The sequence below is a fragment of the Neopsephotus bourkii genome, unplaced genomic scaffold, assembly GCF_033783945.1.
Source record: "Neopsephotus bourkii isolate Nb327-2 ecotype Australia unplaced genomic scaffold, CSIRO-AGI_Nbou_v1 NB_481, whole genome shotgun sequence".
Classification (NCBI taxonomy): domain Eukaryota; kingdom Metazoa; phylum Chordata; class Aves; order Psittaciformes; family Psittacidae; genus Neopsephotus; species Neopsephotus bourkii.
In genome coordinates this window covers 1,876,997-1,900,919 of record NW_026900982.1, presented here as the reverse complement: position 1 = coordinate 1,900,919, position 23,923 = coordinate 1,876,997, and the positions used below count along the sequence as shown (strand labels likewise).

The 23,923-nt window shown below is 43.2% G+C and overlaps 2 protein-coding genes across 5 annotated transcripts in view; one reads left to right on the top strand and one right to left on the bottom strand.

Annotated features, from left to right (window-relative positions):
- Positions 1 to 19,035, bottom strand: part of SOS1 (SOS Ras/Rac guanine nucleotide exchange factor 1) — a 61,714-nt gene extending 42,679 nt beyond the window's left edge. For 2 of the 4 annotated variants that reach the window (XR_009724978.1, XM_061350311.1), the window contains exons 1-6: positions 18,792 to 19,035; positions 9,930 to 10,055; positions 7,580 to 7,711; positions 6,849 to 7,013; positions 3,446 to 3,655; positions 2,805 to 2,948 (exon numbers count right to left, since the gene is read on the bottom strand). Coding sequence is in view for 3 of the 4 variants with exons in the window: in XM_061350311.1 (XP_061206295.1) it covers positions 2,805 to 2,948; positions 3,446 to 3,655; positions 6,849 to 7,013; positions 7,580 to 7,711; positions 9,930 to 10,055; positions 18,792 to 18,878 (864 nt within the window). In the remaining variant the exon portion in view is untranslated. The remainder of the gene's footprint in view (positions 1 to 2,804; positions 2,949 to 3,445; positions 3,656 to 6,848; positions 7,014 to 7,579; positions 7,712 to 9,929; positions 10,056 to 18,791) is intronic. The other 2 variants (XM_061350312.1, XM_061350313.1) reach the window with 2 other exon arrangements.
- GALM (galactose mutarotase) overlaps positions 1 to 23,923 on the top strand; it is a 201,153-nt gene that overhangs the window by 135,170 nt on the left and 42,060 nt on the right. The window lies entirely within an intron of this gene.

Here is a 23,923-nt window from a genome sequence, read left to right as displayed (position 1 = left end):
TCTGGCCTGTCAGGTCCCCAGAGAAACAGCCTGTCCTCCTGTATGTCCCCCCACAATTTAGCATCACCTACCAACTTGATGAGGCAGACCTTCTACCACAACACTAATACAGACATTAAATAGTATCAGCCCCAGTGTCAAAACACTGAGGAGTGCCACAAACTGTTGGCTACTAGATGGACTTCATACTGCTGAGTCATTAAAGCCTTTCAGTCAGCCAGTTTCCCACCCATTCTAATTTAATTAGCTAGTCTGCATCTCTCTAAGCTGACTATAAGGATACTACAAGAGACTGTGCTGAAGGCCTTGCTTAAATTCAGATAAGGGATATTAACTGCCCCTTCCCTTTGTCCATGGAGCCAGGCATCTCCTCTTAGAAAGCAGTCAGCTCAGGTGCCGTCCGTTCTTCAGAAATCTGTGCTGGCTGTTGCAAATCACCTTACAGTCCTTCACAGGGCTGGATGTGAGCTCCAGAAAGATTTGCTAATCTTCTTAGGGACTGAGGAGATGCCGACCAACTTCTAGTTTCTAGGATGCTCCTCATCAGTCTTTCTGAGATTGGGTATAACAATTTCCAGTCACCGGAGACCTCCACAACTCACCACTAAATTTCAGGAACTCGAGACAGCAGCCTTGCAATGACATTAGGCAGCTCCCTCAGCATCCTGTCCTGGCTCGTAAACTTGCATATAGCCACTTGAGATCAACAGTCCCTAACTTGATTGTTGACTTTCACATCCCTCCCTCAAGTCTTTGATAGCAGGCCTAAATGGTAAACCTAGAAGCACATCTTGCCACTAAAAGTCAAGCAAAGGAGACCTGAGTACCTCAGTCCATTCAGTGTCCTCCAGCACACAGCCTCTCTCACCCCATGAGCAAGATACCCATGTTTTCTACCATCATCTTTTTTATGCTATTTTACCTATACAAGCTATGCTTTGCTTCATATCCCTCACAACTAAACCATGTCCCTAAGCATCATGTCTACAGTTCTTAAAAGTACCTCCAGGAATAGTGACTCAACCACTTCCCCAGACAGCCTCTTCCAATGTCTGAAAACCCTTCTGGTGAAGAATTTTTTCCTAATATTCAGTCCAAATCTCCCCTGGTGCATCTTCAGGCCATTTCCTCTTGTCCTAACACTAGCTACTTGGGAGAAGAAACCAATACCCACCACATTACAAACTCCCTTCAGGTAGCTGAAGAGAGCAATAAAGGCCCCTCAGCCTCCTTTTCTTCAGAATAAACAGGCAGAGCTCCCTCAGCAGCTCCTCACAGGAGTTGTTCCCTAGATCCTTCACCAGCTTTTTAATCTTCTTAGGATGCACTCCAGCACCTCAAAATGTCCTTCTTGTAGTGAGAGACCCGAGTTTGGTTACATAGGAAAATCCATACTGCACTTGTCCTTACCTCCTGCTGCACCTACCCTTTTCCTTACGGATTGAGAACACACAGCCCCTCTGATTTGAGCACACTGCCTCTGAAAATATAACAGTTCTCCAGAGCCCTTTCCATCCTCAAGGTAGCCACCACTATGATTCTGCCTTCCCAGATAAGTCTACTCTCCCAAAGACCAGGGTCCTTCAGTCTGCTTATCTCCTGCACTTTCCTCAGGACCTTAAACTATTATCTCTACCTCTTACTGCTAAACCTGCCATTAGCTATAATGTTCCTGCCAGTTCTTCCTTGTTTATGGGAAAGAGGTTAAGTGTAGCACCCTTCTTAGCTGGCTCACCAGCATATGCCACAAAGTGCCCCAGTGCCCTCCAGAAATCTTCTGGATTACCCAAACCACAGTAAGCTGTCCACCCCAATGTCAGGAAGGTTAATTCTCCCTGAGAAGCAGGGCCTGTAATAGATGACTCCTACTTGCTTAGAGAAGGCTTTGGCCACTTGTTGACTGGACAGTCTTTGCAGGAGAAGCTCAACTACAACATGCCCTTCGGTGGTCTCCTCAGATTCTGATCCTTAAGTATTTAACCAGCTCATCATTCATTCTGTAACAGAGCCCCATGTATTTGCACAACCTTCTGTTAAGTCTCCTGGCTTCATCTTTCCCACCTGTCCTTCCAGAGTACCTGTATTTGTTCACACAGCCCTTCATCATGCAACCCTTCCTGCCACATCACTAATTCAAGCCACATGACAGCTCTGCAACCCTGCACAGACTCACAGATCCTATTATCTGTACATGAACACATGTACCCTGGGGAAACAAGAGACTTCAGATTAGCCTTTGGCCATCCCACCTTCTCAGGAAAAAGGCAGAAGAGCCTTGGCTGTCATATTTTCCATTATGCACATCCCCTTCTCCTCTCAATTCTTCAACCTGCAAGCTCTGGTCTCCATTCACTAGTGAGCCCAGTTTATAAGCCTTCCTCACCAGCTCAGCAAGTCTGTTGGCAAAAAAGTCCTTGTCCCATTTTCTTTCCACAGCAATCCTAATCTACAACTGATTTACAGGATACCTCTGTTTCTGTCAAAGTCCAGTCACAGGTGTTTGGGGTATTTCCCCCCCCCCCACCAATGCTCTCTAGATTTTAAACAGCTCTATTAAAAACTGAAGTTTAGAGACTAAAAAGGTAAAAGCACTCTCAAAACCAGGCAGTTTTATTCATTGTGGTGGAGCTGGAAGAAGAAATCTCAACCTAAACTAAAGCAGCTACAAAGAGATCCACTTAGCACCTAAGTGTAAGTCATTAAAATACATAAATAGGAAAAAAAGAACCCCCCAAAACAAAACAAACAAACAAACACCCCACTAAAAACAAACAAACCCAAACCCCCACAGAATATATTCTTACCTCGGCCATGTCTTCAAAACAGCTGCCTACTAGGGGATGAGGACTACCTTCATCTGTCATTTCAACGGTGTCTTCTATATGACCCAATAACTTAACACTAAGTTCATGTATGTCTGATATACGACTAAATATATTTTCCACATCCTGCAAAAAGCAACAGAACCAGACAAAATTCAACAGGGAATTTGATATAATTTCTAAGAGAAAGAATGTTATGTGCAAAGCTACTCTGAGGATATGCAACTCAAGCACCTCCTCAAATTACAGAACAAAATTTTATATTTTATTATGTAATTTCTGTAGAATTTATATAAGATCATAGAATTTATTTCCTAAGTAACAACTACATATATGTCTAAGTATCTAAAAAGTTACAATGAATCAAATATGGCAAAGAACAACAATAATAAAAATTACAGGCCTGCAAGTGAATACAGTGAATTTGGTGGTTTCTTCCACAGTTCTACAAAACCCATGGTTCCCCACAAGTGCTCCTTTACTATTTCCATTTCACAATTTGAGAGAGGTGCTTCCTCTACTACTGGTATGTTAAACTGGCCAATAGTTAAGTTCTAGAAATGTTCATCTAGATTTACAGGTATTATAACAGGGAGTTTCTTGTTTGTGGTTACAATACTTACATGAGATGAAAACAATTTGGAATTGGAGGCATATGGCTCTCTAAAAACTCTGATAATGAGATTTAGTTCCCTTATATATTGTCGAACCTCTGCCATGAATGACTTCACTAGGTCATAATAGGTTTGCTCCCCTGAGGTGGAGGGTTCCTCATCAGATAAAGTTAGTGCACTTAAATCTTCTACATCTTGATGGAACATATCCATTAATACCTAAGTAGCAAAGACAGGGAAATCCACAAAGTGAGAACAACTTCTTTTCAAGATCTACCAGCAAGTTACCAATTAATGAAATCTATTCTTCACATGAAATCAGACTGATCAGCAGTTAAGATTTACATACTATCATTCTGTGCTTGCTTGAGCATTTGCAAAAGCAATATTCATTGCTGCAAATTTGCATTATTTGCAGTTAGACCAATCCAGGCATCTCTCCAAGAATGTGGTCCTAAAATCAATTACAATTTTAAGACTATGAAGTATACAGACACATTTAACTCTATTCTATTACTCTGAATTAGCCATGCATAACCTCAAGATACTACAGTACCTGAAGTCAGAAAGTATGTGCATTTTGGCTTTTTAGCTTTAGCTTTAACAGGAAACCACACGCGATCATACCCAAAACCCTGTAATCTATCTGTGAACAACACTGGCCTACCCACACATACAGTGTGGCCTGGTTTCTGTCCTTAATAACTCTTCTGAGCTCTCTCGTTAAAACAGCCTCTCAAGGAAGGGCACCAGCCTCAGAAAAGGTGGCAGTCACATTGCAGAGCTACCTAGATAAAAGGACCTTAATTACCAGAGGTTCCAGTTCATACCCAAGCCAAGGCTTACCAAACAAAAGCAATTAATAATCTGAACTTCAAGAAAAGTGGATCACCGGACATTTCTTCCAAACATGGTATCTTAAGCCAGAAGTCATTACAATAACTTAGGCAAGTGGCAAACAGAAATCACACTTTGGGGTTGTTTCCACGATACTCAAAGAATAACTCAAAGCTAAACTAAGTAAGTTGACTGCAAATTAGTAAAATGCATCCTGATTTTAAGTATATTTAATAGAAAGAAAACCTAAGGAGGGTCCACAAACAATCTACGATGACATAGCAAATCTTAACAACAAGCCAGCATAAGATGCAGTTCAACATACAAGATGACTTTGTCCTGGGATAGATGGGAACAGTATTTATAAGCAAATCTGCTGCCCAGAGCTATACCTCTTGCAGAAAGTCATGAATTGTATCAAACAGTACATGTGAACTTCAAAACAGGAGAGAACTGAGGAACTGCTTGCCAGCCTCCTTCCCAAACAAATGGAAGTAAAGCCATGGAAACCTATGCCTGTTACTGCAGAGACTGACCTGACAGCTGTCAATCATTGACAAGACTGAGGAAAAGACTGCAGGATCAAAGCTGTAAAAACTTCTTCTGAGAGCTGCAGAAAGGATGCACATTAAACATGAGCTAGGGGTTTTATAATCACAGAAACAGAGTAAGAAGTGTTTTTTTCAAAGTAATTATAGAACTGCAGATCAAGAACTAAACTTCTGAATAAGCACAACAAACATGGCATTTAACCTGGTATTTACAGTTAGCCCTCATTCTTCATAGCATGTTACAGGCACTTCTGCAGAAGACATGCCAGTTAACCAAGCTGTACTGATATTAGTGAACTATTCTGCAAGAGAATACTTGGTAACCTGTAAGTTCAAGAGATCGTCTGCTAGGCTCAGACTTGAATACTAGAAGAACACACTCACCTAAGAGCAGTCATTCTTCACACAGGTCTTGCCCTAACACTCCTCACAAATATACAGATCTAGCAAGGAGGGAAAATGGGAAACAGCAGGTTCCTTCTCCTAGCGAGTCAAAGGTCCCTGTTACACACCCTGGTCTTAACCTTCTCTGAAAGCAGAACAATGGACATTTTGCATTAAGACTGTCTTCGTCTGAAGCTCTACGAACAGGTGGTGATTCATCTTTCAAAGCCAGTACACAGGACTCAGGTTACAAAGAGAATCCTAACTGATTCAGGGGAATGGGACATTACTGGGTTGCTACTGTAGGAAATTATATGAAATATTGCAGGTATTCAAGGAAGCTCCAACATTTGTAACTACTTTGCAGAAGCAATTCTAGCATGTACTCGAGCTAGAAGATTCCAGGCTGCATTCGCAAGGGGTATATCCCACTACTATGAAATACATAGAAAGCACGAGCAAACAGAGAAAAAAAAACAGCTTCCATTTTATTGCAGTTGGATTTCCTTCTCTGTACACATCAGAGTCCCTCCAATGTAATGTAACAGAAGTTCTTAAATCAACTAAATTGCACCTTTTCTAGGATAGAAAGAAGCACAAAGCAATAGCACTTATTCATGTTACTATTCTATGACAAATATTCAAGCATACACCTTCAAGCCCTGACCTAATGACCCAGGGAGATATGCCCAAAGTCAAGAGTGACCAAGACTCCTGACCCGACTGAGAAGTACTTCACTTTTCAAGACCTCATCAGATAACTTTAAACAGAGTTAGAAAAAAAAGCAAAGAAAGTATGATGAAAAAAAAAGCCAAGAAGGAAGAGATAAACGCATTAACTGAAACAGAGACAACCCAAAGACACTGATTATTACAGACCAGGACAAAATACTGGAAAGAGGTGATAAAACTGAAAATCCCTAGACTTCAAGACTAGAGATTCTTAAATCCTATCCCTTAAAGGATTAACTTCAAGCTTTGTTTTGTAAACAATGGAAAACTTGAGATGCTAACGAAGTGGCCACAGAAATGAGTGTGCAAAGGCACCTGAAAGACAGACAGGAGACTTTGTTCTATTAACTGCTGGAAAGAGCAGGGATTCCTGTCTGAATCTAATAAGTCTTCTGAAGCTACAAGAAAGACTACCTGCAGATAAAAATATGGACTGCTCAGGAGGATTAGGCTGATATGCTAACACAGGTGTGGGGTAAATGCTGGACCATCGAAAGTTGGATTTTCACATGCAATATAGTCTTTTATTTTGGGAGAACACCCAAGCTTAATTTCAGACTTCTTTTTTTGAAGCTACAATAAAATGCTCCACTATTACAGCTTAGGAATGTTACATTTTGAAGTTAGTGCTGCTTAACAGTAATTTTTAAAGCATTCACACCTCGCTGAGATTAGGCAAGTGTTATCAAAAGGAAGAGAAACTTTATTAATATGTAAGCACAAGCAATAGCTCTGTAAGCTCAATTAGCTTTTTGGTAGCTTTGCTCTATTATCAGAACAATATTTTATGGCAGTAATTCCTTCTTTCAAAGGTACAACACTCGATGTACTCAATAAGGAATAGACATTGTCCACTCAAAGCTTAACTAAAGTTTCCTGTTAACATGAGAAACAAGAACTAGGCTTACCTTATCAGCACACATTGCCACTTTAATATCTTGTTTTGTGATCTCATAATGTCTTATATTCCGCACATAATTCCCAACCAGTTTTAAGATGTCTGCAGAAATGTATTCTAATACTGCCACTATGTAAACAGACACTTGGTGGTCAATTTTGTAGCCTAGAACTTCCTGAAGGGAAAAAAAAAACAACACCAAACCATGTTCCACCGTTATTCAGACAACAAAGCAGACACCACAGGTTACAACTAAACCCAGGTAAGTTTAAGACCCTACTCAATAAACATTCACCACATATCCACAGTCCATTTTACAAATAGAACAAGTGGTCTGTAGGCCTAGAGAAGAAAGTGTAGGTGGTGTTGCTCTGTTGAAGTGACAATAGCCAATGACTGTGCCAAAAACCGTACTTAAACATTTAGGGCTATTTCCAGAAGCTTCTTAAGCATTTTCTTAGTTGTGCAAAATGAAACAAGAATAATCAAATTTGGAACATAAGAGTTCTAGGCTTTGTTTATTGTAGAGAATTAACTAATTTTAAGGGAAAGAGGAATATAATTAAATGTATTTAAATATAATAAATGCTATTAAATAAACAGGAACACTTAAAACTAGGTAACAAATACAGATATTCTTAATCCTTTTTGTTTACATTTCAGGCAGCATACAGCCACTACATGAAACAAAGGCATCAAATTCTAATTGCATTCTAAAAGCAGGATTGCACCACTGCTTACCTTTAATAAAGGATGGATTTTTTCTACTGGGAGAGATAATGGATTTCTTCGCTTCCTCTTCTCAATAGCAGACTGGGCATCAGCTATTGCCCATTTGTCAATAGGGTGGGGAAAACTTTTTTGGACACGATCCTTAAAAAAAAAACAATACAACACAACTAAAGGGTAAATCCACAATCTGCATGAGCTTAGCAATACTACTACATTATCAAATCACTTTCCATTACTTAACAAGGGAATATTTGCTAATGCTAGTATTTCAACTATAAAAGCTCATACAACGTGTAAATTTTACCATTTTGGTACATGCTATTCACTACATTCATAAGTTTGTATCAGAATATCATTATTATAGAATAATCTAGTGCTCAAACTTTGAGAAATACCAGATTTAAGTTGCCACTGCAGGCACAATTCGCTCCCCTCATGCGCTTGCCTAGTAATTCAGCATTTAAATACATGACTACTCTTTCTGCTAGCACTTTATTCCCTGTACAGAATGGTCACTGAATGAGATGATACGAGTTTTCTGTTTCACCTTTACTGATCAGGAGGTGGTGCAGATTGTATACGTGCAAACTACCCTGATGATGGCAGTGAATGCAACAGGTAAAACACGTCCAACAGCAGCCACGTATTTTAAAAGTTTCATAGTCTACAGTTGGACCACATATGCCCCAGTTTATTTACTCCTTCCAGCAGTCAGGGTGACTGAGGGCACCTACCCTCTCCTGCTGGAAACCACACACAGGTCTCTGGAGGTTCAAAGCTTCAGTTTTTGGTAGCCCTGGTGTTCACAGACACCAGAAATTTAGTTTCTCTGATAACTTCATATTTTGTTTTCCAGACCACAGTTCCCACTGAACGTTTCAGTCACAAGTGCTCACTTACGTAAATATGACCCCCGTTTGAGCAACCACAAAACGAGGAAGATGAAGTTAATGACCTCTTATAATGATCTGGTACAGGACAAAGTACACAAAAAGTCTCTAGAAAATAACTGGGACGGAATACAATTCTATAAAGGTGGTGCTGATCTTTGCAAAGTACAGGCTTTTCTTGTTCTCCCCTCATTGAAACAATTCTTCAAGAGGAAAGCAGAGGTCCTGTAAAAAAAAGTCTCATTCGCTATCTAAAACCAATTCACTCCCTCAAAATAGTCCAGCCTGCTGACTGAACAACGAAGGTGTCCTGGAGCAATAATAAATGTGTATGACCATATAATTAAAGACAGCATCGCTATGCATAAACACAAAGGAGGTAAACTGAGGTTGCTTGGTCATCTCTAATTCTTGCATTTCTCATCCTGATGTCACAGAATTGTCCTGCAATGCTCTGTGTCAATTTTTTTGGTTAAAAAAAAAATATTGAAAATACAGCATTAAACAATTTTTCACAAACCTCTTTTCTCTTGTTCTGCCAGACCAGAATGATGTTGCAAAATAGGCCAGCCATTAATGGGGACACTGAAACACCATCAGAAGTGTCAGTGTTCAGAAGAGAAGAATGAAATTAATGAATCTTGAGCTCAGAGACAACTACTTTTACTTTTCAATTGAGTTTTGATTTTTTGTTGCTGGGTTATTTTGTTTTTTTTCCATTAGTCCACTTTCTTCAGAATATGAGGAAGTTGCATCTTGTTTTGTTACCTACCCCAGCACAGACACAGCCCCCAAGTACTGAAAGCCAACAGGCGCACCACACATGGAGTCTGTAGCTTGGCACCAAAAACTTCAAATCATGGTTAAGCACAAAGGGCTACCAAGGTATTCATGGTTTTAAAAGCTCAAGTCATTTAGCTTAACTAATTCGCTTCTCAGATAGAAAAACTCTTCTCAGATCAAGCCGCTTTTCCAAGCAACAGACGTAGGTCTTTGAAAAGGCAATTCTAAGAGAACAGGTTCCTATACAGAGGAAAGAAGTGTTCCTCAGCTCATTCTGAGAAAGTGACTGAACTATTTTTGTTCAACTTTCTGGGACAGCAGGGTGTATATCACTCTAAATCACTGCTGAGACAGCAGCACAGAGCCTCAGACTAAGCAGCTATAGTTTGCATGCACTACCAGTGGGGAAAAAGGCCTTTTGAAAGGAACCAGTCAGATTTACATAAACAAGCTACACTCACAATCTATTATACAGCAATACAGTTCAGAGATAGTTTTACTGTGCATTGAACAACAAATTCAATTGATAAGAAAAACAGATAGTGGATCAGTCAGCAAGCTTCATGCAAAAGGTTCTACTACAGAAAGACAATTACTGCTTTCCTTTTTACACTGTGAACGATTAATATATTAACTTTTCATGTAACAGTTCAAATTATTACAGGTTTAACAGTTACTCTCTATACCTCTACATCCAGGAAACTTCTTGGTTGGGCTTGACACAACATATTTAACAACTGGAGAATTAACTCCTCCACATACTGCAATGCATCTTCAGTAGAGGAAAGTTTAGGATGGACTTGCACCTGAACCTATAGGGAATAGAAGAATTGCAGCTTTGAGTTTTGCTCTTCCCCAAACCACATACTTTACTTGCAAAAACAATGACAAATGAGGCAAACAGCTCAGGAAAATCCAACCCAAAACGTAGCTCTATTAAGGCACCCCAGACAAACATGAGTGAAACACTCACCTATACCTGATAGAAATACAATTCTTAAATGTATTCAAATCATTGTGATGTTTAATGCCAAAAAAGCAGCTAATGAATAACAGTACAATTAGGAAAACTGTTTTAAACTCCTGCACATATTCATCTTTGTCCCCTAGATCTTAAACCTTAAACCCAAACTGTTTGTAGAAGACATTTTAGACACGGTGGTTTTCTGCCTTTTACAACACATTGTTCATCACTCAATCTATAATAATGAAAGAGAGAACTTTTTCACAGGACTACAGAAACAGCAACGTTTCAGCAGTATTTAGCCTTCCAGTTATTTAATCCATTCTTAGGAAGCTCCCACTAAAGTTAGAAGTTTGCTTCCACATCAATTTTAGTATTTCAGCCTCTAGAGTGAAAAACACTTCCACAAAGGCCACAGTGTTGTCCAGAGACTAAGTGGCAGCTCAGAGATTTTACAGTTTGGCCTCCATACGTTTACTTGTATAAATGCTTGTAAATTCTCACTGGTGTAAATCCACTGAGGCAGATCCTCCTTGCTCCCCTTATTTTTCCAGACAGCGATTTAAGTTCTAAAACAAGCCTCCAGTATAGCTTTCCTTTGCAATTCTGTAGTTCACAAAACAGCAGAGTTTTAACTAGTTTCAATTTCAGGCACACAAAGCTCAGTACCTCAGATCTTAGGCAGGCAGTTTTAATCTCAATCCTACTACACTGATGGCAAATATGCTAGAGCAAGCTTACTGCTAACTTTCGCAATGCATCTTTCAAGCCCCAATTTCATCATTTTAGCATTCCACTGTACACAACCCAAAATGCCTCCAGTTCTCCCAGTCGCTATCACAAGATTGTAACCACCTTAAGCCAAAACCCAACAATCCAAATATCAAACCCAGGTTTATGTTAAAAAAATGGTACCATAATTATTTAATTTCACACCTGAGATTTCATTCCTGTTTGCAGTTATAGTGAGAATTAAATGTTATGAAGTTCAAACACAACAGCATCAAATAGAAATCTACTTGCCTGCTAAGGCACTCATTAGTTTGAAAACTTCATGTCTGGGCATAGTCCTGGTGCTCATATAACCACTGCTGAGATTTAAATACACAAGATCATGCGCTTAGTTTCCTGCAGACTGCATACCCTCATGCAGCAGGTCTTATAAAAAAAAACACAACACTTCCAGAAGTTACTGCTTTTTAAACTTAAAAGCACTCTGACAAAAATAGAACAGAACATCTCTCCATTTGACTAGCCAACGCAACTATTTTGATTATGCCAACAGTTTCATTTTTCCTAAGAAGTTCACCATACACAGCTACAGAATGCGTTTGTGGAGGTGCCCGAGTAACAGCATGCCCAGCAGTTGCAACCATTATTTACAATTCAAACACTGACATCTGAAATACAGTACCAGCTTGGAACATCTTAATACCAGAAATTACAGACTTGCAGAAGTACTCTCTTAAAGATCAGAGCTGATCTGAGCTGCCTGGAAAATGCTGCCTTTAATGTTTTGTTGGGTTTTTTTCTAAAGGAGAACTGAACAAATTTCTATCACATTCTCCCTACAGTATACTCTGGCACTTTGTATTTTGAGAAGCATTAAATTACCAAGTCAAGCCAACAGTAAATACACAGCATGATAAACCAGAGTGATGAAGAGCAGCTCTAGTTTCTCCTTTACTTAGAGAACAGATTGTAGACTTAAATAGCCTCATTGCAACTCTTTCAGTCTAACACAGAGTCTATAGGACTAAACAAAAATACCACATCAGGCTGTGACCTGAAACATTAGATGTAGTGAGCCGAAGCAGAGTCAACAATAATAACCTACTCCTAGCTCAGAAGATAAAGTTCCAAACATTTTTCCTAAACATGTATGTTTGGGGGGCAATTACACCATTCTTCTCTAAGGCCACTGTCTTCTGGCACTTTCAAGCTCTACTTTAAAAGACTATCCACCTAAGCAAAGGAAAACATCATGAGATGTCACTGGTATGCCAGTGTAGTTTACCTATATTAGGTAGTAAATAAGCTTCATTGCTACTTAAGTGAGATTTAGTATCATTTAGAGTTCAAAGTCATACAAGCGAAAGCAAGAAAACAAGGAGACTAACAAGGAAAATTACAGGATAGCTGGTGTACAATTATCACAGGAACGTGTAATTTCAGCATCTGCACTAATGTAGTACCTAAAGGCTCAGACCGAGAGTTTAACAGTGTTATTTGAGGGTACTCAATGCCAGTCCCAAGAAGTCCATTATCTAAGACATGATGCAAGACTGGGTAAGATGAAAGATTTAGTAAGAGAAGACAAGAAATGAGAACATCGGTTAGCATACAGCATCACGTGGCCAGTTTCAAAAAGAAGATCCAGCTACCAGGGGGTTTCCATCTTTCTCAAGGTCAGCTCAGATTTTAAATTAAAAAAGCTGGGCCACCCTGCCTTATCATCCTTGAAAAGGAGGAGCATGGCTTGAATCCCACCAGACCCTTCACAGTCCTATGTTAGGAATACACATGATAAAAATAGACTAACAACTTCTGAAGTGTAGTGATGTTTAGATAAGATTCTTATCTTAAATACAGAACCCATGCCTTCCCTCCTACATACCCCCCCCCCAAGTGTCTGTCTTATAAGGGAAATTATTAAAACAAGCAGCTTAAGATCTTTTCACAAAGGCTTTCAATCCTTTGGAATACCCCAACAAATTCTAATGGACAATCTGCATCAGCTACAAATCCCAACCTCCACAGCTCTGTTTTCACTCATATGATCACCTTTTTAAATGTCCAATCTTCTCAGTCTTTCTTAATTCTCAAAAGGGAAAGATCAGGATTCTCTTTATCTAAAGATAAGATGAGCCTTCATTTCCTGAACAGATTTTTATGCTGTTTAAGAATAGGAGATAAGGGGTGCCTGCTCAGAAAAATCCTTGGTTGTCTTTTTGTCTTCCCTTAAAATCAACAAAATTAAGAAATTTCTATCAGGAATGGAACAGCTTTAAAATTACAGCAACCATAAATCTAAACTGCCAAAAAGTCAACGAAATCAACTAAAAAAAATGCACCTAATGAATAATGCAAAGATAAATGTATCTGATCTTACTTTATAACCCTTAGCAACTTGTCTTATATAGCCTTCTCAAACCAGCCTTTTCAAATTCTGCGTAAGCAACTAAAACATAAACACACCCACAAGCCTTGTGGTAAGCACCTAGACCAAACCCTGAAACAAGTTTCAGCTAAAGCACTGCAGATCGAACAGTTTCAGCTTACACAGAGCCTTGGTCTCTGGCTGGTCCAACACAACCCCTAAGCTGGTCACAAGATGACCCAAACCTGGGGCTAGACTGAGACTCAGCAGCTCATACTGCACTAGAAAGAGGTGTCTTGTAACACGTAAGACTCGCACAGTGAATTTAACAAACTGATACTAAACCACGTTTCCTCAGCAACATCTTCCCCATGCAGCCACAAGGAAAAGCCTACTTTATGTCAATCATGAAGCTGAAAAATTTCAACTTACAGTGAAAACACCTCTCGAAAGACTTCTTAAAGAAACTTCGAGCGTTTCACAAAAACACCAGCCTAATGCTCCCAAATCATCATTAACAATCAATGCAATCAGACAGTTGCTCTGCTAAATCCAGAACACACCAGAAAAATCACAGATGTGAAAGGCTCCAGAGATAACAACACAGAACTGAGTCCCTGAGGAGCAGAAGCAGCTCCAGTAGCTTCAGAAAGTGCGTAACAAGAAAATTGTTCTAAAGCTACCTAACAAACTTAAATGAAAGCAAAGCATCTGCTACTGTTGGTTAGGAATAGGGTTTTTTTTCATATCTGGGCAAGAAGACACATCTATGGGGATTCTGGCATGAAGTCACAGCCTGAATCAAAATCCAGTGCTGCTAAAGAACAACTGTGCTTCACTGCTGAACAGGTACTGCCACGCTGCCAGTCTTCCTTGGTGGTGGCTGAAGCGCTTGTAAGAAAGCATCTGAAAGAAAAAGCCAATTATATTTACCACATCACTTTGATAATAAAACAGAAGCTGTAACGAGACAACAGGCCAAGCTGTTTTCCAAAGCACTATCAGAGAGGCTGAAACTTTACCGACTATAGGCATTTCTCTACACCTTTCCTAAACCTAAAATGTTCTAAACCTTCACAGACACAGTTTATTCAACTGATTATTAGTATAAACGACTTGGCCACAGAGTACAAACTTCTGTGGGAGAAGAAAGAATTTTCTTCACCTCTGTAACTTTGTAAGTTGTCACTGACGTTAAAATCCTTATTTCCACTCAACATAACTTTGGTTAATTTTCCCCTCAATGACTACAAAACTACTGACAAGCAACTAATCACTACAGCCATCAAGGAATAAGTATTTTATGTACAGCTTGAATAGATGAGTGTTCTCACAGTGCAGGCACTCCATTAAAAAGGGGTTTTATTTTCTATTCTTGTACAACTTTGCTGACATTTGGCAACCCTGCCCATGTTTTGTTATTATCATCAATCAAAAATCCAGTAAGTTAAACCAAATACAAATGTCTTGGATCTACACTTCAGTAACAACTCAGCAGCTACAAGACTTTGATTTTTGCCAACACTTCTCTTGACGTACCAAGGCAGCAGTATCAGACTGCACCAGTGAACACACGAAAAATGTACAATAAAGACCTCAACCATAGGAGAATCTTGACTTTATCCTCCATGGCCACCAGATTCCAGAACCCAAAGGAATCAGAGATTAAGTATGTTCTACATCTGCAGTGAAGCAGTGCCAAGAATAAGAAATGCCCTTCTGAGTAGCAAGTGGTAACTGGATTGTCATTGATTTGAAGAACTAGGTAATTATAAGTCAGGTAGAACTATTTTTGACAGCCACAGCTCCCTGAGCACTCTGTAGTCACTGAAGCAGCTTTTCTTATCTCTTCTGCTCCATGAAAGGTACAGAAGACTGACTGTACAATACATGAAGCACGTGAAAGCACACTGTCTGGAACAGCTCCTTTAACTGAGGAAGCAAATCCCCCTCAGCTGTCAAGCCACATCAGTCCAATCATTTGGACCACAACAAATTCGGACAGCACCCCTCATTAATTGCTCAACTGATTCCAAACAACTCAAGATACACAAACAGCGTAATATCCGTGTGGTAAGAAAGTTCTTCTGTTTTTTCATTGAGTTGCTCAAGGTATCAGTAAGGATGATATGCTCTCTACTGCAAAACCCAACATATCAGGGAATAAGCAGGTCATAGGTATGCAGAAAAATTCTGACTGCATAAACAAGAGTTATACAAGCAAGATGAATCCACAAGGAAAGATGTTTAGGAAGAGCTATCAAAAAAAAAATATACATTTTATTCTGGTCATAATCCATTAGCGAAGGAACATCAATGCTGGAAGAGGCATCACTTTGCAGATATCTCTTCTGAGTCCATTTTGCAAGGTGTATTAAAAGTTTCCACCTCCAGGCACCCAAGAGCTCTGCTGTTTCACGTGTCTTGAATCCTTTGTCTTCAGCCCCAGCATCTCACCTTTCCATCTCCGCAACTACAATTTCAGACACCAGCTGTTATTCTTACTTCCTTTTCTTGTACCTCATCACCACAATTACTGTCTTTCATCACAACCTGGGATTTCTGCAACACTCTTTTGTTGCTTCAAAATAACAGTGATGAAGCAGAGAAACATCTCAGTACACATCATTTTCTTCTTAACCAAGTACAGCGGAGTCTATCTTGACAGCATCTGAAGGAGAATTGGAAGAAAAGGGATGACATTATGATCTGAATTGTACAAGAGCTGGTTTTTGTAAATGCAGCTGTTTAATGCAAATACAGTTTGACTGTTAAAGTTCACATCTAACGGAATACAAGGCATGCTCTCCTAAGAATTTGTTAACATAGGAAGAGATTATTCTTACCTCATATTCTTGGTTTTGTTGCTTGATAAAAAAACAATCAAAATAACACACTAGGAGAGACAGGGGGAGAAAAAGCTATTTGCAATGATTTGACAATACCTATTTTTTAAGCAAGTGATTCTGAGGCTGTAGTTTGAGCTTCCCATTACAAGCCAGCTCAGAGTTATAAAAGGGCAATGGCATTTTAATGATTCAGTACACATGTGACAGCTTCCCCCAATAGCTGCAAACACTCCATTCTGGTATATATACTTTAACAATGTTAAATTAAATGCCACTCTCCTCACCAGAGATATTAATTCTATATAGGTCTTCCCAAACTATTAGTACTAGGTCTCATTTCCAGCTATGCAGGAAATCATCACAACCCTGATCGTGCATCTACCAGCTTTCATGGTGGAGTTCAGAAAGCAGCTTGCTGTCACTACCCGAGAATGAGTGTCAGCAACTGGTCACCTAATAGGTAAAATGAAGGAAAGGTCCTCCTTTAGTAACAATAAATGAGCTTCAGATAACCTGAGTCCTACTGAGACAGCATGCTCTGGCAATTCAGCAGACAAAGCCACCATGTACTAGCTTCCCTCCAGGACAATTCTGCCCTTTGACCTCACCGGCATATGCTCCCTACTTTTCTAGTGCCACATGCTGGCCTCCAGGTACAGCTCAGGTCTTTGGCTAGCAGAACAAGGGGTCAGTGTCTTAAACCCGCTGACCGCAAAGCTGCAGTTTTGCACCTGTCTTGTGAACAATGACAGACGATTGTCAGATCAAGTATGCTGCAGTGTTAATGGTTCTGCCTGCGACCTATGACAGGTTCGCTATTTTATGGGGCCTTTATTAGAGCTAAACACCCTAGCCAATACTACTTGCATCTATATACATTATTAAAATACTTAGATTTCTCCATTAATGAAGCAGCTATTTATATAACAATTTAACATTTTCATCTGTTATTTTACAGTTTTTCTGAAATTCAAGTAGTGAGCTGCTCAATAAAACAGGTGACAATATGGGCAGATTTTCCATTTCTACCTTTAGAGAGACAGCACTAGTAAGCAGCAGAAGACTGTACTTTTGGAGCACAGGCAGCAATAGCCTCAGAGAAGATCAGAAACAGGTGATGTGAAAAACTGAGGTCAAAAGAGTTAACACCTGCCAGACGGTTGCAGATTTGAGTGTGAAGCCTTCAGAACTAACTGCACCTCACTCTTGCAACCCCTCTACCCCCAGTAATAAACATAGCACAGCACAACATAACCAAGACAACTATACCTTGCAGGGCCAGTTTGTCATCCGTGGTAGCCTGTCATAATTAGCCTTCACTGTTGACTTCAGACTTCACAATTCTTTCCACCCCCCAAGGAATTTATCCAGCAGCAAGCATCTTTAACGTAGGGTAACTCCACAAATGGCTTGTCTTCTTGGGAAGAAATCTTGCACTTCAGATGCAGCAAGTAATTCCAAAGTCTTAGCTCATACTTAACTCAAATTCTCAGTCTGTGTCCTCCAGTAATTAGCAGTGAGGGTCATCCCAAAATTAATAAACCATCCTCCAAAGGAATGAACTCTTGCTAGTTGAGATCTTGGGTAGCTCCAGTTTCCAAGCAGGCTGGGTGGCTGTCCAAGTGCTTACAAGCACCACAAGCAGCAGCGAGTTGTACAGTTGGCTCAGAAGTACAGTTTGAAAGAAGTGACTACTGATCAGGGATAAGACATTAACAGTACATGCCATGGATGAGAGAAGCAAAAAGACTTCCAAGAACTGGCTGCAACCACACTGCTGGAGACCTCAAAGCGCATACCCAGAAAAGCAAGGTAATGCATTGTGAATTAGGAAGAAATACTGCATCAGTACAACTGCAATATTCTAGACTTCCAATCCATATAGGGGATGCAGAAGTTCAACTAGCCCTAGCAGCAAAAGTTGCAGTTTACCCCTGTAACTAGACAGGCTCATAAAGCATTGCTGTGTACAACTAAAAAGCATCAAGTTCTGCAATCCGAAGTCAGTTCAAGCAGTGGTGTCAGAAGCCTCTTGTTTCCTAAGCCTTCTACTTGCTGGGCTCTGGCTGCAGAAGTGGAAGAGGAGCCCTCACCATGTTTCCCTTCTTCTAAATACTTTCCACGCTACAGTCGCAAACTTCACCATCCCGAGGGAGCAAGACATGCTAGTTTGTCCTAATGAAGCCTTCTCATCAAAAAAGTATTTAAGCTAAGAGAAGCTAAACTGAAAGTCATTAGTACCGAACACTAATTAACCAAAATTCTCTTAGCATCTCCTCATAACGAACCCTCCCCGAACCGTGTAACTTCTGGGCTCAGGGAGCCCAGCAGAAAGCCGCAGCAGCATTACTTGCTTCCTTTTCGGCGAAGGGGGGCCGGGACCCGCCTGTCCTTTAGCCATATTTTATCTACGCGGCTCCATCTGTCACAGCATCGCGCCAGCGCCGGAACCAGCGCAGGGCCGCCAGGACCCCTCCGCGGCACCCGCTAAGGCCGGCAGGGTGGCACCGCCTGAGCCCCGCCGAGCCCTACAGCCGCGTCCAGGGGGCCGGCCGGCCCCGCTAACCTCAGCTCGGCCGAGGCGCGGCCCACTCTGCGCCGAAACCGCGGCCCGAGGCCCCGCTCCCCCCCTCACCTTCTTGAGGGCGGGCACCAGCAGCCCCCGCCACTTGGGCGCGTTCTCCTCGCTGAAGAACTCGTAGAGCAGCGGCTGAGCCTGCATGATGATGCCGCCGGGCCCGGCCCGCTCGGGGAGGCGGGCGGGGCGGGCCGGGCAGGCCGGGCCGGGCGCAGGGAGGAGGCCGCCGCGGGAGGGCTCGGCGCCCCTCAGCAGGAGGCCCGGCGGCCCCCCACCGCCGCCGCCAGCACCGGCGGCAGGCCCGCAGCGGCGGCGGGAGGAGGCGGCGGCTGCCGCATTCCCCGCCCCCGGCTCTCGGTGGTCGCCCCGGGAGGGGGGAAAGGGGAAGGGCGGCGGGAGGGGACGGCGGGAGCGGGGTCACGCGGCGCGCGGGCCGCTGAGGGGCGGGGTCGGGCGCCCGAAGCGCGAGCGCCGCCGCCGCCTCCTCCCCGCTCGCCAGGCTCCCGTCCTCGCCCGCACGGTGGAGCGGCCGCAGCGCATGCGCGGAGCAGCGGCGCCCCCAGCGAAGGGCCGCGCCTGCGCACCCGCGACGCGTGGTGGGGCCTTCCTCCACTCTCCAGCGGAAGTGACTCGAAACGGCGGCCGCGCCCCCCTGCGGGTAGGAGGTGCGGGGGGGACGGTGAACCCCGTGCTGCCCCCCCGCGGCTGCCCCCCGGCACTGCAGCGCTGGCGGCCTGAGGAGAGCGGGGCCCAGGTGTGGCCCTCGGGTAAGGGTTGGGGGGGCTCCTTCGGTCACACAGGCCAGACTACAGGCGGGCTGCACCAAGGGAGGGTCTGGCAGTGGAGGAGTGGCCCTTCGGGGGTCTGGGAAAGAGAGAGGGCTTTGGAGCCTTGTCAGAATCCCCTGTGGATGTGCTTGGGCAGGTAAGGCCCCTCCACACCTTTCTCCTCGCTTGTCCCGCTGCGGGCATGCTGATAACGATGCCCACAGGGCTTTGCTCCCTGATCTCCTTACTGTATATCCCGGCTGCATCAAAAGGAGCGTGACCAGCAGGTCGAAGGAGGTGATCCTGCCCCTTTACTTTGCTTTTGTGAGACCTCACCTGGAGTATTGTGTGCAGTTCTGGTGTCCTCAACATAAAAAGGACATGGAACTGTTGGAGCAAATCCAGAGGAGGACCACGAGGGATGATCAGGGGACTGGAGCACCTCCCATATGAAGATAGACTGAGAAAGTTGGGGCTGTTCAGCCTGGAGAAGAGAAGGCTGCATGGAGACCTCATAGCAGCCTTCCAGTATCTGAAGGGGGCATATAGGGATGCTGGGGATGGACTCTTCATTAGGGGCTGTAGTGATAGGACAAAGGGGAATGGGTTTAAACTTAAACAGGGGAAGTTCAGGTTAGATATATGGAAAAAGTTCTTTACTGGAAGAATTCTGAGGCCCTGGAACAGGCTGCCCAAGGAAGTTGTGGCTGCCCCATTCCTGGCAGTGTTCAAAGCCAGGTTGGACAGGGCTTGGAGCAACCTGGTCTAGCAGAAGGTGTCCCTGCCCATGGCAAGGGGCTGGAACTGGATGAGCTTTAAGGTCCCTTCCATGACCTTAAGATAATAAAATTCTATGATTTTTCACCAGCCTCCCTTGCCAAGGATGACCTGGAGCAGAAGGAGATGGCATCTGCCTGTGACAACCAACAGTCTGCTCAGACCTGGAGGTAATGGGGTGGTGTTACTCTTCCCTGGAGATCTCTGTCACTCCCTGTTGGAAAGACAACCTCATCTCACCTGGGGACCGGGATCAGAGATAAACACACCCCATTCAGACAGTACAAGAACAGCCTCAAGGATGAATACTAAGCTTGGTTTGTGGAAAAAAAGGGCAGGAAAAGCAAAGCTGGGATGCAAATAAACCCCAGTCCTGTTTAAACAACAGGACAAGTCCATGGTGGCCTGCAGGGCCAAGGGAGGAGAATGATGCTGCAGATGAAAAGCAAGTTACTGTGCTCTGCTTTGTAACGCAAGGGGTCAGGGAGAGCCCAGGGACTAGGAGAGGAAACAAATAAGCTGCTATTGGCAAGCACAGAGAAGGACAGATGCGTGAAAATCTTCACTGGTTACTGGAAGGAAGGTTTAGGACCAGCTTTCCAGTTGGGAAGAGAGCAAAATACCTTGAGTCTCTCTTCCTCAAGGACTGTTTGTGCAGACAGCTGTCAGGAATGGTATGTATGTTGGGAGCCTCACTTAATTAGTGTTTGTGTAGTGCTCTGAGGACAGGGGATGTTCTTGAGCAGTACTTTAGCAGGTAATGGATGGAGCCTCTCAGAGCTGTCTTCACCAGGCAGCTCTGCCTCAGGTGTTTTTCCTCTAGACAGATACTACTGTCTGAAAGAGCCAGACTGCAGCTTGGAGTTTGCAGGAACAGCATGCCAAAGTGGAAATATTCATGTCTCAGAGCTATTTGCTTGGTCTAGCAGCCTGCCTGTGCAGTCAGGGACACCATCACAGCATCTCACAGACAGCAGAGCTGCTGCACTCGCTGCCTTATGCTGAAAAAGCAGTGTGTTGAAGCTTAAATCTTCAGCTGCTCCCAAGTATGTGCAACACAGTGTAAAACTGCACCAGGGTTCTGCTCTCCAGCCCCTCCCTTTGGAAATGAAGGTACCAGGACTCCTGAATACCAGTGAATGGTTTACAGTATCTCTCTCTTTCCTTCAAACGAGCCAGCATCAGGTAACATGAGCTTGCAGGCACTGCATTTGGTTGGTTCAGACTTTCACTAGGACCACAGGAAGAACCTGAGCTCTTTCTCCATCCACAGCCACCAGCTGATAACCTTCCTCTCCTGGCCTTCAGTGCTGTTTCAGTGCCCCCTGCCTAGCACTGGGGTCTATTGGTTCTGACAGGCAGTTTGGGTTTCTCACTGACCTCCACCTGATCGCACAAACTCATTTCATGTGCTGCATGGGAAGGTGCAGCTTTGCTTGGAGAGCAACTAAACAAGACGTAACTATCTCTAGGGCTGCCTGAAAAGCTGTTGCTGCACTGCTCATGGCAAATAAACCAGTCTATATGGCAGAATGGGAAAAGTCTTGTGAGTCCACAGAAAAGCAGAACACAACTGAAGGCAGTAAGATGCTGTCCCAGGCCACTGACTTTCATAGGGATATAAGTGAGAAGAACGGAATCATGAGGGAACAGAGGAAGATCAGTGGCATGGGGAGGTACAGGGAGATAGGTAGTGGGATGATCTGCTCTTAGGTCAAGATCAGCCTCACTGATGTTGCTGTCAGGAGCAGAAGCCAAAGACCACAGCCAGTGCAGTGGTGTGCAGGTGGCACAGGGACACTCGGGATGCCTCAGTGCTGGTGGATGAGGGAGGGGACGAGGTGGAGGGTCATGGCAGCCCTTCACCATACTGTGCTGAGGACTGACCAAGCAATGCGGGCTTACCAGGAGTTACAGCACCCCTTTAACACCAACAGCTGCCACTGGGAATGTAAGGAAGTACTGACAGGAGCTGATGATGTTCTATATTCAGCTTCCAAAATAGTGCTAGGAGCAGGCACCTGTCAGAGAAATGCATCAGGGACCCGAATTTGAATTTGAATGTGTTGGATTTAAATGAGCTATAAAGGGAAAATCTGTACCCAAGGAGGTGCTGCCCAAGGAAGGAAGAAGATCCCTAGCAACAGTAATCCACCTGTATTATATTGAATCTGACCATCCCTCTTTCTCAAGTCATCACATCCTGTTTCTGATAGGGGCAGGCACCATTACATGGAGAGATGTGCAAGAACAGGACAAAAGCAGTGTCCATTCCCACATCCTCTCGGTTTCAGGAGCACTTTTGCAATAAACCCAACCAACCTCACTTCTTTATTCTCAAGTTCAGCCCCTACACTGGTCAGACCTTGCTGCTACGTTGGTAAATGCCCCATCCTGTGGACACATCATTACACATTTCTGCCCAGTAGGAGCCAAGACAGAAGCCAGCGTGGAAGGGGCTGGGAGGACAAGAGGAAAGGGGAAGCTACACAGGTTGTTAGAGAAGCCATGTCAACTAGGTGTAGGCAGAAGCCTTGCTCTAACCTCATCATGCCTCTGATTTGGATTCTGCTCCCAGACTGATCATGATCTCTAATGAGCACAGGGATGGTGGAAGCTCCCACTGAATTGGCTCAAGGAAGCTTTCAGTTCATGACAATAGCCCATCTAGAAAAGGAGATCAGACATCCAGATTTCAGGGCTTAACTGGGGGCAGCTGCCAGCCAAGGAGCCAAGCAGCTCAGGATGGGGAAGAGGCAGTTTCGTGACACAGGCTCCGAAACTTGCAACAGGACAATTCCTCAAAAAGCAGGAAAGCAAAGATTTGAGACAAGTGTGCCCTAGCACAAGGCTTCCCTTCTTCCCACATGCCATTACCCTGTCCTTTTCATTTTTACTTCCTCCACATCCTTGCACCCAAAATGCTCAACCAGAATAAAACCCGCTATCCCTTAGCTCCTCTTGCTTGTAACTCAGCAATGGCCTAACAGCCCCGAACAGCAAGACACTTGGCCCCAGCTGCTGCAGAAACTCCAGAGGAGGAAGCATATTTACAGCACATCAGCTATACTGTACTTGGTTAAAATTTAGCTACTTTGAGCACATCAGAGTGAAGAGCAGCCCATGGGAGGCAGGACAGAAATTCCCCTTGGGCAGCAGCACAAGTATGCTGTGCAGCACACACAAGTCCTGGCCTTTTCTGGGAATTCAGCTTCTCGGCAGCAGGGCTTACATTACCACCTCTCCCACAGGGCAGAGCTGAGGTTCAGTTCAAGGGAATAAATGAGACGGGGCCAGCAGAGGCAGAGAGCTGAATCCCACAGGCAAAAATAGCCCTGCTAAAAAAAAGGTAATTAGTTTTACAATTAACAGAGGTAGAAAAGCAGGTGATGTAGGGAAGGAATCGAGCAAACTGGAACTTGGAAAGACTTCTCTCAAATATGTATATCCATTGCCTAAAGGCTATAAGGGTATTAAATGCCTAACCTCAAGCTCTAGCCTAAAATGAGTTGAGCTGCAGTGACCATTCATACATTCAGAAATGTCCAGCTTCCATGTTTGGCACAAACATTTAATAGCAGAATTCAAAACTCAGTATGTTCCATTTTAGTCTTAGGTGGAAAATTAGTGCAGGTGATAATCTAA